The 13,244-nt window shown below is 46.4% G+C and overlaps 1 protein-coding gene across 1 annotated transcript in view; it reads right to left on the bottom strand.

Moving 5' to 3' along the window:
- The window catches only part of PLXNB1 (plexin B1), a 195,731-nt gene that overhangs the window by 9,123 nt on the left and 173,364 nt on the right, over positions 1-13,244 (bottom strand). The window contains exons 33-36 of the mRNA XM_084633455.1: positions 12,572-12,656; positions 11,930-12,096; positions 5,503-5,663; positions 101-248 (exon numbers count right to left, since the gene is read on the bottom strand). Coding sequence (XP_084489581.1) covers positions 101-248; positions 5,503-5,663; positions 11,930-12,096; positions 12,572-12,656 — 561 coding nt within the window. The remainder of the gene's footprint in view (positions 1-100; positions 249-5,502; positions 5,664-11,929; positions 12,097-12,571; positions 12,657-13,244) is intronic.

The following is a 13,244-nucleotide window of genomic DNA, read 5'->3' as shown; positions in this document are numbered from 1 at the left end:
CTACAGCACTTCAAAACAAGATGCAGCTTGGAGGATACACAGTGTTCAAAATCTCACCACACTGCACACACTGGCTGCTCCACCCCACTGCCATGCTTACCCGCCCCAGCTTGTGGTCAGCAATAGTACAGGAGTCCATGAAGGTCTGGGCAATGACCAGGAGCACGGCATCTACATTGTCCGACGTCTGCACATCAAACACAAACTGGGGATTTTTGATTATGTTGATCCAGAACCTGAGGGGCAGGCTGCAAAGAGGAGGGATGAGGAGAGGCAGTGATGAGTATCATGCCCTCAAAGGAGGTACTAATCCTGCTTATTGCAAAGCACTTCAACATCAGCATGGAGTTCCCAATTCAGCTAGAACAGAAAGGTTCCCAAGCCACTGAGAACTGGCCAGAGTTTAAATCTAATGGAAGACCCAGCAGCCAGTGCTGTACATTCAGAAAAAGGCACAGATGAGCCTCTCAGAAAGCAGAATCCCTTTTGTTGTGAGAAATTTAACTTTTATCACATCACATTCCCAGAAAAGCCATCCTGTGAGGCCTTTTTCAAACCTAGAGTCTATGGACAGCCACATGCACATCAAAAGCTGCAGGCTGAGATCTGGAGCTGTGAGGGTTAATAAGGCCATTCTGCAAATCAGGAAACCCCATCTTACTGTATTGCTGAGTCACTAATCTCCTCTGTTACAAACACATCTCCAGGTAGATCTAGGGTTGTGGTTCTACAACTTTCCTAGTGCAGACCACATCTTTACAGGGATACTGTCTCTTGAGCACCTTCCCCATCTCACTCACCACCACTTAATGCCCTTCCTCGCATGCAGTATTCCTGAATTTGTAGCTGTCTTTAGTGCACTAAGTGCTTTGTCCTCTGAAGGAGAAATTACCTACCTGTACAGTAACTTAAGTTCAACATATTTTGTCCCTATGAGTGCTCCACTGTAAGATGTGGACACGCTTGTGCACTCAATTGGAGATTTTAGTTAACAGAGTCTGTGCTTGCACACTACACATCCTTTTGCTCCAGTGCAAGGGTATATAGTTAGGTGCAAACCCACAGCTACTCCAGTTCCTTCTCAGCCACAAAGCCCAAAGAGACTCCAAAACAGAGGGGAAGGAGGCTGGAAGTGGAGCACGCAGAAGGACAAAACATCTAGAAGAACTCAAGTTATTGTAGAGGCAAGTAACCTCTTCTTTGAGTATATGTCTCTATGGGTACTCTACTGTAGGAGACTCCAAAACCAGTATCTTAATATGGAGGTGAGTGCAGAGGAAGGGGATCCAGCATAAACCTGAGGCATCACCAAAGGCCATGTGGATCTGGAGGCACAGGTGATATGTATGTTTGGAGAACATATTGTGACGAAGTAGGTTTTATTCACCTTGTTATGTTGCATGTGTGTCTTACTGTCCTATGCTAATACTGTGTGTACCTCAGTTTCCCTGTGTAATGCACCAATGCCTAGGTGGTGGGAATTGGGTGTGTGACTTTTGCTGAGGCCCTCAGGGCAAGTGAGGTTGCCCAGCTGCCTGCACGTAGGCAATGGCCCACGCCCTTGGTAACCTGAGACCCAGGGTGGGGGGTGCGACCAGGTGACACTGCCCGAGAAGCAGGAAAAAGACCAGAGGAGGAGCAGTGGGTGGCTTGGAAGCCAGGCAGAAGGATCTAAGGCAATCTGCGGTCGGGCACTAGAAGGGGGGAGTCCAGGCCATCTGGCACAGGGTTCCCCCAAGATGGACTCTGCTGAAAGTCACTAACGTAGTAAGATGAGACCCTGAAATATAAGGCTTCTATCAGAGGCCCAGTATGAGGACTGAGGCCTGAACTAAAGTAATGATCAAGACTTTGCTAAAGCTGTAAGCCAGAGGCAGGCCCTGCTCACAGAAGTTGGCAAGAAGGCGGCTGATTATTGCAATTATACACATACCTAAAAAGTACCAAGTACTAGTAAGATGAACATGTGCCAGGATGGCACCAGAACATTTCGGTATGAACACATTCCACAGAGATAATAAGGAACAGGCTGACCCATCTTAAAGACAGGGTCAAAAGGAGAATATGATGGATAGAGTTGTTTTGTTCAAACCATATGAGAGGTGTACCAGGTGAGCGGTGGCACCCTAACATGCAGAGGGGTTGTACCTCAATACGGCTGGAGTGATGTGTAACTTGTTTGTACTGGTGTATAAGAATGCACCCCTGAGGAGCTGACTTTCTCTGGCCTAGGGGGCAGTGGAGAGTCCCGCCCCTGACTGAGCCGGTCCACTGTCAGAGGCACATATCCGTCATATGTCCTGTAGAGTCTGCAGGGAACTATTATTGTGTTTCATTTCACAATAAACCTGGCCGGGTGCCTTCGTACCTTATCAGAGTCTGTGGTCATTGGGGATTCTCTCGGAGTCTGCTGTGTCAGCTATCTGTGCAGAGCCGGGGTAGCATACAGAGGGACCACACACGCAGCAGCCAACTATTATCACCATTGAATACAGCAGAGCACCACACAGGTAACATCTTACGACAACTGACTTCTGAGCTAACAAGCTTTGTGCGACGCTGTGTTCCTGTTGACCAATAAACCCTTCTGCTTTACAACACTGGCTGAGAGTCACGTCTGACTGCGGAGTTGGGGCGCAGGGCCCTCTGGCTTCCCCACCAAGGGGAAGGGTGCGGTGGGAACAGGGATGCTGAATTCTCCAAGGTCAGACTGGGAAGGCTGTAGCCAAGGAGGCTTTTTGTCCTGGAAAGAGTGCCCTGAGGGGAGCACGCTACCCAGAGTCCTGACTGGCTTCATACCGAGCAGTTCCAGAGCATCAGACCTGTGATTCTGTCACACATGTGGACAGAGGATCATGTGGTGCCCTCCCCATGGCATGCAGATGTCCCTGACAGGAATGTCATTGAGAAGGGCTATCAAGGTGGATTGAGCCCTGATCAAATGACCAGTCATCCTACCAGACTATGATCCACCTCAGAAGCTTCATAGTAAGCTAGCATACATCCAGATGCCCACACACAGATACCCACATACGGAGTCTCTAAATTGAGATCAGCTGGCCTCTCATCCTCTTAGCAAAGAAAGTGAGGAGTCTAGGGGAACCCTGAAAGGCTTAGTTCTGTCAAGGTAAAAGGTGAGTGCTTGCCTTACATCCAGAGTATGGAGACTAACTTTTTCCCTCAAAGAATGAAGCTTTAGGTAAAAAACACTGGAAGTCGAATGTCCTGGTTGATATGAAACTCTGAGGAGACCTTAGGCATGAAGAGAAGAAATGTATCACCATATGTGCAATGTGCCCAGTCATTTGATGGTGTCATCATCAGCCAGGTGGAGAGCTGGTAGCCCACTATCAAAATAAGTCAGTGGGCGCTTGTCAAGTATATAAACAGTCTGATGTTTACCACAGCTGCATAGCGGGTCATTAAAAGAAAACCATTTAAAGAGATTGCAGCCAATAACTGGCTGTACAGTTGCCCTGTCCTGTTCGAAACCAGTTCAGTGATGACCAGAGGTGCCTTGGCAGAAGAGAGGATGAAGGCATAGGATCACCTTAACATTGTAGAAGTTAGTGATGGTGGGGGAGGTGAGATCAACAATGAGTTCCCCTAGCTTGCCCACCCTTCTGTCCAACGTGACGGCTACCATAAATGATGTTTAAAAAAAAAGGAAGAAGGAGAACCCGGGGAACTACAGACCGGTCAGCCTTACTTCAGTTCCCGGCAAAATCATGGAGCAGGTCCTCAAGGAATCCATTTTGAAGCACCTGAAGGAGAGGAAGGTGATCAGGAACAGTCAACATGGATTCACCAAGGGAAAGTCATGCCTGGCCAACCTGATTGCCTTCTATGATGAGATAACTGCCTCTGTGGATATGGGGAAAGCGGTGGACGTGATATATCTTGACTTTAGCAAAGCTTTTGATACGGTCTCCCACAGTATTCTTGCCAGCAAGTTAAAAAAGTATGGATTGGATGAATTGACTATAAGGTGGGTAGAAAGCTGGCTAGTTTGTCGGGCTCTACGGGAAGTGATCAACGGCTCCATGTCTAGTTGGCAGCCGGTATCAAGCGGAGTGCCCAGGGGTCGGTTTTGTTCAACATCTTTATTAATGACTTGGATGATGGGATGAATTGCACCCTCAGCAAGTTTGCAGATGACACTAAACTGGGAGGAGAGGTAGATACGCTGGAGGGTAGGGATAGGATACAGAGTGACCTAGACAAATTGGAGGATTGGGCCAAAAGAAATCTGATGAGGTTCAACAAGGACAAATACAGAGTCTTGCACTTAGGGCGGAAGAATCCCATGCACCGCTACAGGCTGGGGACCGACTGGCTAAGCAGCAGTTCTGCAGAAAAGGACCTGGGGATTACAAGTGGATGAGAAGCTGGATATGAGTCAGCAGTGTGCCCTTGTTGCCAAAAAGGCCAGTGGAATATTGGGCTGTATTAGTAGGAGCATTGCCAGCAGATCGAGGAAAGTGATTATTCCCCTCTATTCAGCACTGGTGAGGCCACACCTGGAGTATTGTGTCCAGTTTTGGTCCCCCCACTATAGAAAGGCTGTGGACAAATTGGAGAGAGTCCAGCGGAGGGCAAGAGAAACGATTAGGGTGCTGGGGCACATGACTTACAAGGAGAGGCCGAGGGAACTGGAGTTACTTAGTCTGCAGAAGAGAAGAGTGAGGGGGGATTTGATAGCAGCCTTCAACTCCCTGAAGGGGGGTTCCAAAGAGGATGGAGCTTGGCTGTTCTCAGTAGTGGCAGATGACAGAACAAGAAGCAATGCTCAAGTTGCAGTGGGAGAGGTCTAGGTTGGCTAGTAGGAAACACGATTTCACTAGGAGGGTGGTGAAGCACTGGAATGGGTTACCCTACGGAGGTGGTGGAATCTCCATCCTTAGAGGTTTTTAAGGCCTGGCTTGACAAAGCCCTGGCTGGGATGATTTCATTGGCGTTGGTCCTAGTTTGAGCAGGGGGTTGGGCTAGATGACCTCCTGAGACCTCTTCCAACCCTAATATTCTATGATTCTATGATGTTTTGAACAAGAAGCAGAGGAATGAATAGGTAGCCATAGACTCAGAACGGAAGATCCTTAAAGTGCTGTGAGAGAATTTGATGTGCGCTTGTCACAATCTTTCATTGACAGCATATACCACCAAGGAGCTATGAGAAACAAACTAAGCCTAAAACAACAAAGAAGCTACAGAAGCAGTGGGCACTACTCTAAACTGTCGTGAGACAAAGGCGATTGAGAAGGAACTGAAGCGGTGGTGAGTTTGCGCCTACCAATATACGCTCACACCAGAGCACAAGGATGTCTAGTGTCCAGGTGTGGACCTAGAGACACTGCTAACTAAAATCTCCAATCAACAGTGCATGGGTGCTCTACTGTTTCTCTCCAATGGAAATAGGAGCTGCCAGCACCATGTGACCACTAGCAAGTACTCCAGGGGCCACAGTTTGCCCTAGGGAAGTGTCAGGCTGCTACGACTCCATACCTGTTTGTCTTCCAGATATGAATGGTCTCAGGGTCCAGGATTCCATGATGCATTGCTTGATCATCTAACAGGTCAAAGAAATATTTGACAGCCAGAGGCACAGGGCGGCTGGTGCTGAGGATCACCTGGAACAAGTCATCCACAAACTTCTGCAGGGTCCCCTGTGGACAAGCAAAGATCATGCAAAATGAATAGGAAGAATGTAAATAAATATTTCAGCGCCTTGGTAGGGAAAAGGTTTTCATAGATTTCATGGCCAGAAGTGATCATTGTGATCATCTAGTCTGACCTCCTGTATAACACAGGCCAGAGAACTCCCTCAACGTAATTCCTAGAGCAGATTTTATGGAAAAACATCCAACCAATTTAAAAATTGCCAGTGATGGAGAATCCACTACAAACCTTGGTAAACTGTTCCAATGATTAATCACCCTCACAGTTAAAAATTTACACTTCAGTCTAGTTTCACCTTTCAGCCATTGGATCACGTTAGACCCTTCTCTGATAGATTGAAGAGACTAAAATTACATATTTGTTCCCCATGTAAGTACTTATAATCAAGACACCTTCTCTTTGTTAAGCCAAATAGACTCAAGGAGCTCCATCTACCACTATAAGGCATGTTTTCTAATTATTTCATCATTTTTGTGGCTCTTCACTGAATCCTCTCCAATTTATCCACATACTTCTTGAATTGTGGCACTGGAACTGGACACAGTATTTCAGCAGCAGTCACACCAGTGACAAATATAGATGTAAAATAACCTCTCTCCTCCTACTCAAAATTCCCTGTTGACGCATCCCAGAATCACATTAACCCTTTTGGCCACAGCATCACACTGGGAGCTCAGGTTCAGCTGATTCTCCACCATGATCCACACATCTTTTTCAAAGTCCATGTGTCCCAGGATAGTCCCACATTTTAGGAGCATGACTTGCATTCTTCATTCCTTCATGTGTATATTTGCATTTAGCCACATTAAAATGCATGTCGTTTGCTTAAGCTCAGTTTACTAACCAATCCAGATCATTCTGAATCTGTGACCTGTCCTCTTCATTATTTACCACTCCCCAATTTTTTCTGTAACCTGAAAACCTCATCGGTAACGATTTTGTGTTTTCTTCTAGGTCACTGATAAAAATTTTAAATAGCGTAGGGCCAAGAACTGATTCCTGCAGGACCCACTGGAAATACACCTACTCAATGAAGATCCCCTATTACAATTACATTTTGCAGCCTAACAGCTAGCCATCTTTTAATCCATTTAATGTGTGCCATGTTAATTTTATCTTTTTCTAGTTCCCCCGCACCAATCAAAATGTCATGTGGTACCAAGCCTAACACGGTTACCTTTCTCAACTACACTTGTAATCTCGTAAAAAAAAAAATCAGATTAGTTTAACAGGATCTATTTTCCATAAAACCATCTTGATTGGCATTAATTTTACCCTCCTTCAATTCTTTGTTAATCTAATCCTGTATCAGCAGCTCCATTTTCTTCCCTGGGATCAATGTCAGACAGGCAGGCCTATAATTACCTGGGTCATCCCTTTTGCTCTTTTTAAATACTGACATTCTTCCAGTCTTCTGGAACTTTCCCAGTGTTCCAAGTCTTACTGAAAAAAAATCAACACTACCAGTCCATTAGGCTCCTCAGCCACCTCTTTTAAAATCCTTGGATGCAAGTTATCTGTACCCACTCATTTAAATGTGTAATTTTAATAGCTGCTCTTTAGCATCCTCCTGAGATACTTGTGTAATAGAAAGAGTGTTATCATATGGTATGACATCTGTTTTCCCCCCAATACGGAACAGAAGTATTTATTGAACACTTTTCAGAGTAACAGCCGTGTTAGTCTGTATTCGCAAAAAGAAAAGGAGTACTTGTGGCACCTTAGAGACTAACCAATTTATTTGAGCATAACTCCATACGGCTAATGCTCAGATAAATTGGTTAGTCTCTAAGGTGCCACAAGTACTCCTTTTCTTTTTATTGAACACTGCTGCCTTTTCTGGATTACTATTCATAATTTTACCATTTCCATTTAGTAATACCATTTTTAAATCTTTTAAAACTTTTTGTTCCTAATATACTTAAAAACTCCTTACTGTCCTTTACTCTTGCTGGCCATAGATTTTTCCTTATGTCCTGTTGCTTCCTTTGTCAGCTGTCTACAAGTCCCAGCTTTTGATTTATATTCATTACTATCAATTTCCCCTTTCTTCCATTTGTTATATATTATTGTTTAATTTTTTATAGCTGCCTTCACTTCCCCTCTAAACCTATTCAATTAATTAGTACAGACTTCTTCCTTGACTGGGATTGTGGCTTTTCGGGCATCTAGTAAAGTGTTCTTAAGCAATTCCCAACTACCATTCCCATTTTTCTGATTAAATTCTTCCACTCCGATTGATTTGGCTCAATTGTTTCCAGCTCATTGCAGGTCACTTCCTTTCATTCAGAAGTAGCCCTCCCATCAAATCAGAACCAGATTGTATACAAGGGGAATATTAAACTTGATCCTCAAATTGCTGGGGAACCAAAGGAGGTGTCTGAGGGTGGGTAAAGTGAGCGGAACCACAATAGGAAGGAATGAGAGACAGCCCATAACAAAAGATGGTGCAGTTCACATGCTGAAGGCTGCTCATAGATCAAGCGGAATAAGGAGGGAAAAGGGTCCTTCTTCAGACACAAGAAGGAGTTTTGACACCTATCCGAGGACAGCAATTTCCATACTATGGTCTCAGTGAAATCCAGACTGAACTCAGTAAAGACTATTGTTATTGGGGAAAGGATAAGGGAGGGGGAAAAAAAATCAGAATTCTTTGCTGAGCATGTCTTTGTTTCTGTAAGCTAAGAACAAGGAAACACAACCTTCCACAATAGGGTGCATGTGAGGAAGGGTGGACTTGTGTTTAAGGCACTGGACAGATTCAAGAGATTATTTTCCCAGCCGTGCCACAGAATCCCTGCACAAGACACTAGTCTCACTGTGTCTCCTGTAGCCAATGATTTTAGTTTATTGTTCATTTATTGTACGATGTTACAATTAACTAAAATATATATAATCATTGGATGCCAAATAGATTTAAATTGTAGGATTATAGAAATATAAGATTGATCAGTAGTCAGAAGGGATAATTATGTATTAGGTATCTAAGTAAGCAGGGCTGAAACATAAGGCCTACAGGGTGAGGCCTGTGAGATTTGAGTTTAGTCATACTATGCCATAGGCTTAAAGAATGCTTGACATAAATAAGTGACCAGAGAATGACCCTATGCCGCAAGATTATAGGAAAAGAGGTGCCAATGGGTGATATTGTGAAAAATTAACAATATGAGTAATTTTTTTTGCTTACAACATACCTGGGTAGTCATATTTTTCTAACACATACCCTAACTGCAGGTACACTATATGCATAAATCCTAATGAGGTATAGTCAGAATCACATTATAAAATAGAGGGTGCCCAGATTAGGAAAGTTAAGCTCCCTAGAGCAGATGTGGGCAAACTACAGCCTGTGGGCCACATCCAGCCCGCAGGACCATCCTGCCTGTCTCCTTCTCCGCTGTCCCCCCTCCCCTGCAGCCATGCCACCACGCGAGCAGCACTCTGGGCAGCAGGGCTGCGCAATCCTGCAGGGCAGCACAGAAGCGTGTCTGGCTCCAGCCAGGCAGCACAGCTGCCAGACATGCTGCTCTGAGCGGCATGGTAAGGGGGCCGGGGGGTTGGATAAGGGGCAGGGGATCCTGGGGGGTAGTCAGGGGACAAGGGGCAGTTGGATGGCGCGGAGGTTCTTGTGGGGTGGGGAGCGGTGGCCAGGGGACGGGGAACGGACGGACTGGATAAGCATGGGAGTCCTGGGGGGCCTGTTGGGGGCGGGGGTGTGGATAGGCATTGGGGGGGGCAGTCAGGGGACAGGGAGGGGTTGGATAGGGGGAGCGGTCCCGGGGGCAGGGGTGGTTAGGGTCGGGGGGGAGGGGTCTCAGGAGGGGGTGATCAGGGGACAAGGAGCGGGGGGGTTGGATGGGTCGGGGGTTCTGAGGGGGGCAGTCAGGGCACGGGAAGTGGGAGGGGGCAGATAGGGGGCAGGGGCCAGGCTGTTTGGGGAGGCACAGCCTTCCCTGCCCGGCCCTCCATACAGTTTTGCAACCCCAATGTGGCCCTCAGGCCAAAAAGTTTGCCCACCCCTGCCCTAGAGGAAACTCCAGCGGGAACCATCCCTCTAGTGCTGATTAGCAAGGCAGCCATCAGACCTTAAGAATATCATTAAGAATGCAAGTATGACTATATTTGTAACTTGTGCATAGGTCTGTATAAAATTTCTATATATTTGGTTAATCATAACTTTAACTGTACCTTTAATAAAACTTGTAAAACAGACTAGACCTTATACTTGTAAGTACGTGTATGGTCACTATCCTGGGTCTTTATGTGTTCCTTGAGACTAAATCTGAAGCAAATAGCAGAGGTGACTTTCACTCTGTTGAGCTTGAAACTGTCGACACCAGAGCCGAACCCACGGTAGCGTAATACTGCCTTACAAAATTAACTTTAAATAAAATAGAAGGCTATACTCAATTCCCATCTGTAAAGAGTGGTCACTTACCTTCTATGAGAGGCTGTTGTCTGCATGGATCCCATTGTAGGTACACATGTGTCCCATGAATGGGAGATCAGAATATTTGATCAGGAGTGTCCGTTCGACTGTGCCTGCACCATGCGTGTCCTTGTGCCCCCACTCCCCACCCAAGGGCATAAAGGGCAGAGCAGCTACCACAACCATCACTCAGTTCTGTCACTAATTCAGAATGGCAGGGAAAGAGGCTCGCAAAAAGCAGGGCTGGAGGGTGGGCCATGAGATCCAGGATGATGATGTGTCAAAGCAGTAAGGTAAGTAACTGTTTTCAGTTCAAGTACACGTCCATGTGGATCTCTTCCTAGGTGACTGATGAGCAGTGGCCCATCTGGAAGGTGACACTGAGGAGTCCAAACCTGCACTGACTGAACCGTGTCTGTGACGTTACCTAACAAATCTGGCATCTCATCTTGCCCCAGGTCAAGAGCATAGCGGTTAACAGCAGTACGGGGCTGACTCCACGTAGCTGCCTTGCCAGGTTCAGATAGCTGAAGAAGGCAGAGGAGCAGCCTGTGCTCTACTGGAATGAGCTCTGATGTTTGCAGGGAGAAGGGTAGCAGCCATGCGATAGCAGATTGAAATACACTGGGTAATCCACAGAGGTATTCTCTGGAAGATGGCCTGCCCGAGAGGCACCACAGATGGCAACAACAAGACAAGGAGTCTGTCTGAAGGGCTTTGTCCTTTCCCGATAATAGAACAAGGCTTGTGAAACATCCCCGGTGCGAAGTTAGTTTGTCCCTGAAGAGGAATGGGGTTTGGGAAAGAAAGCAGGAGATCTGACAACTTTAGGAAAAAACTGGGAATGATGTCTGACCACCACCTTCCCTCTCTGGAATGCTGAGTAAGAGGGTCAGCCATGATCAATGCAAGTTCACTGACCTGTTTGGCTGATGTGATGGTGAACAAAAAGGCGGTCCTGCGAGTAAGGTGTTATAAAGAGAGAGGCTCAAAGGGGGCTCCAGGGAACTTGTAAGGACAATATTAAGATCCCAGGTCAGAGGGGGTTCTCTGATTGGTGGATAAGCAAGTAGAAATCTAGATACTATGGGATACAGGAAAAAACTGAACATGACTACATGGGTGAGGAGTATGCTGAGATTGCTGCAAGATGGACTTTGATGGAGCTGAACAAGCATCCAGAATGTTTCAAAAATGCAGAATATAAATGGAGGATTTTAGGTACCGAGGCTTTCAATGGGTCATGGTTGTGTTGGGCTGCCCAAAATTAAAAATCCTTTCCATTTAGAGGAGTAAGTCTTCCTCATGGAGAACTTTCTTCTTTGCAGTAGGATATCTTGTAGCGCAATCTCTGTCAGTAGCAGTCGGACAGCCTGAATACTGGCTGGTTGATACAATGATTTGTTATCTGGATGAAGTGTCTGACCTTGGTTTTGTGATATTAGGGTAACAATGGAGCTCCACTCATGGTTGGTAATGGGTTGTCTGTAAATCAGGGCTTTGGAGCGGAGCCAGGAGCTGGAGCGCGGAGCAGCTCCAGAGCAGTGAAGCGGCAGGTTCTTGCCTGGAGCTGGAGCAGAGCCGGAGCACAACTCCCTTACCATATGTAACTCAGATATTATGGTGCTGGAGTTACAGGGAAACCAACAAATAAATACATCAGTAATCTGGGCAGCAAAGAATTATTTCCTCATGTGCAGTGCTGCACAGCTGGCAAAGCACACCCTGGGGCTTGAGGGTTTAGCACCAAGCCTTGGCCATTGGGGAAGGAAGTATCCTAGGCATGACCCAGTTTAGCTAATCCAACACTATGTTCTTTCCTACCTTCATAGAGAGGAGACGTGTCAAATAAATTTCAGGAATGGCCTTGGCTCGCTCCCGATCCCGTAAGCTTCCTCGCCTGTGTTTGGGGAGCTCTGGCTCTTCAGTTGGTTTTACTAGGTGCCAAAGTTTTATTCCACCCTCATCTGCATCTTCCAGCATCGGCGTTTCTGAAACATAAATACTACTGAAATCTCTAGGCTCCCCTCAGAGACTGGCCACGTTGCTTGGAGCCACTTGCCGCCCCAAGATTTCCCTGCACTAAGGGAACATCCAGCAAGATAGGGATTATGCCGAGGCCCTAGGTTTATTAACTGGTGGGCCTATTAGCTATGGATTGCACCCAGCCCCTGTGGTTAGCAACTAGAAGATTCCAGCTCAAGCTGGACTCTCCTTGCTGGCCCTGATTTCTTGTTTTTAGGGGCCTCTGGCTCCCAGACACTTACAGAAGCTCCTGGAGCTGACAGTTTGGCTATCCTGTCAATGCTAATAGTGAGGAAGGCCCAACTCACCCAGTAGCTATTGGGGGTTACCATAAAGTTAAGTCTATTGCCTGGGAGTACAAAGTCCTAGCTTGCCAGCTTATGGACTCTGTGAAACTATTTTATGAGGATGGAACGTTAAGGCCTTAAGCATCAGACTCACTCTCTCCAGGGACGTAATCCTGATTCTCCCTGGGGATATGTTTGGTCAGACGTGGGACCAGAGCTACAGTTGCTCCATCAGGCACCTGTGTACAAGCAGAACTTGGGTTAACAATATGCTGTACATTTCTCCTCAGTGTGACAGGCAGACTTTAAACAGTACAACAGCCCACCCACAAGAAAGAATGGTCTCCTGGTTAGAAGAGGGGACTAGGACTCAGGACCCCAGGGTTCCATTCTTGGCTCTGCTACTGACTCACTCTGTGAGCTTGGTAAAGTTTCTTCAACACTCCATGTCTCAGTTTCCCCATCTGTAAAAAGGGCTGTGAGGGTCAATGATGTCTGTCAGGTACTTTGAGGCAAGGTAAGGGCAAGGTATTTTAAACATTATTTTTCATTCCCAGCAGCCTCATCCCAGCTCTGGAGACCATCATCTGCTATACTGGCAAGTAGCCCTTATATTGACTTCAACCAGCAAGCCTGTCTCCTGCTGACAGAAGAGTTACACAATTGCAGGTCTGCAACATGGTGTATCGACAACGACAGCAGTGAGATACAGTCTAGTGCAACCCAACTTCTACAACCTTAAATAAAGAAGATACTGAGAAAGAAGGAAAGAAGGGGGTGAGCAGTATAGAGGTAGAGTGACAGCAGATACTGCGGTGAAGGGTGCA

This window comes from Lepidochelys olivacea (assembly GCF_965140295.1).
Source record: "Lepidochelys olivacea isolate rLepOli2 genome assembly, chromosome: 7".
Lineage (NCBI taxonomy): Eukaryota > Metazoa > Chordata > Testudines > Cheloniidae > Lepidochelys > Lepidochelys olivacea.
The sequence above is the reverse complement of the archived record's forward strand: the minus strand, read 5'-3'. Positions and strand labels throughout refer to the sequence as shown.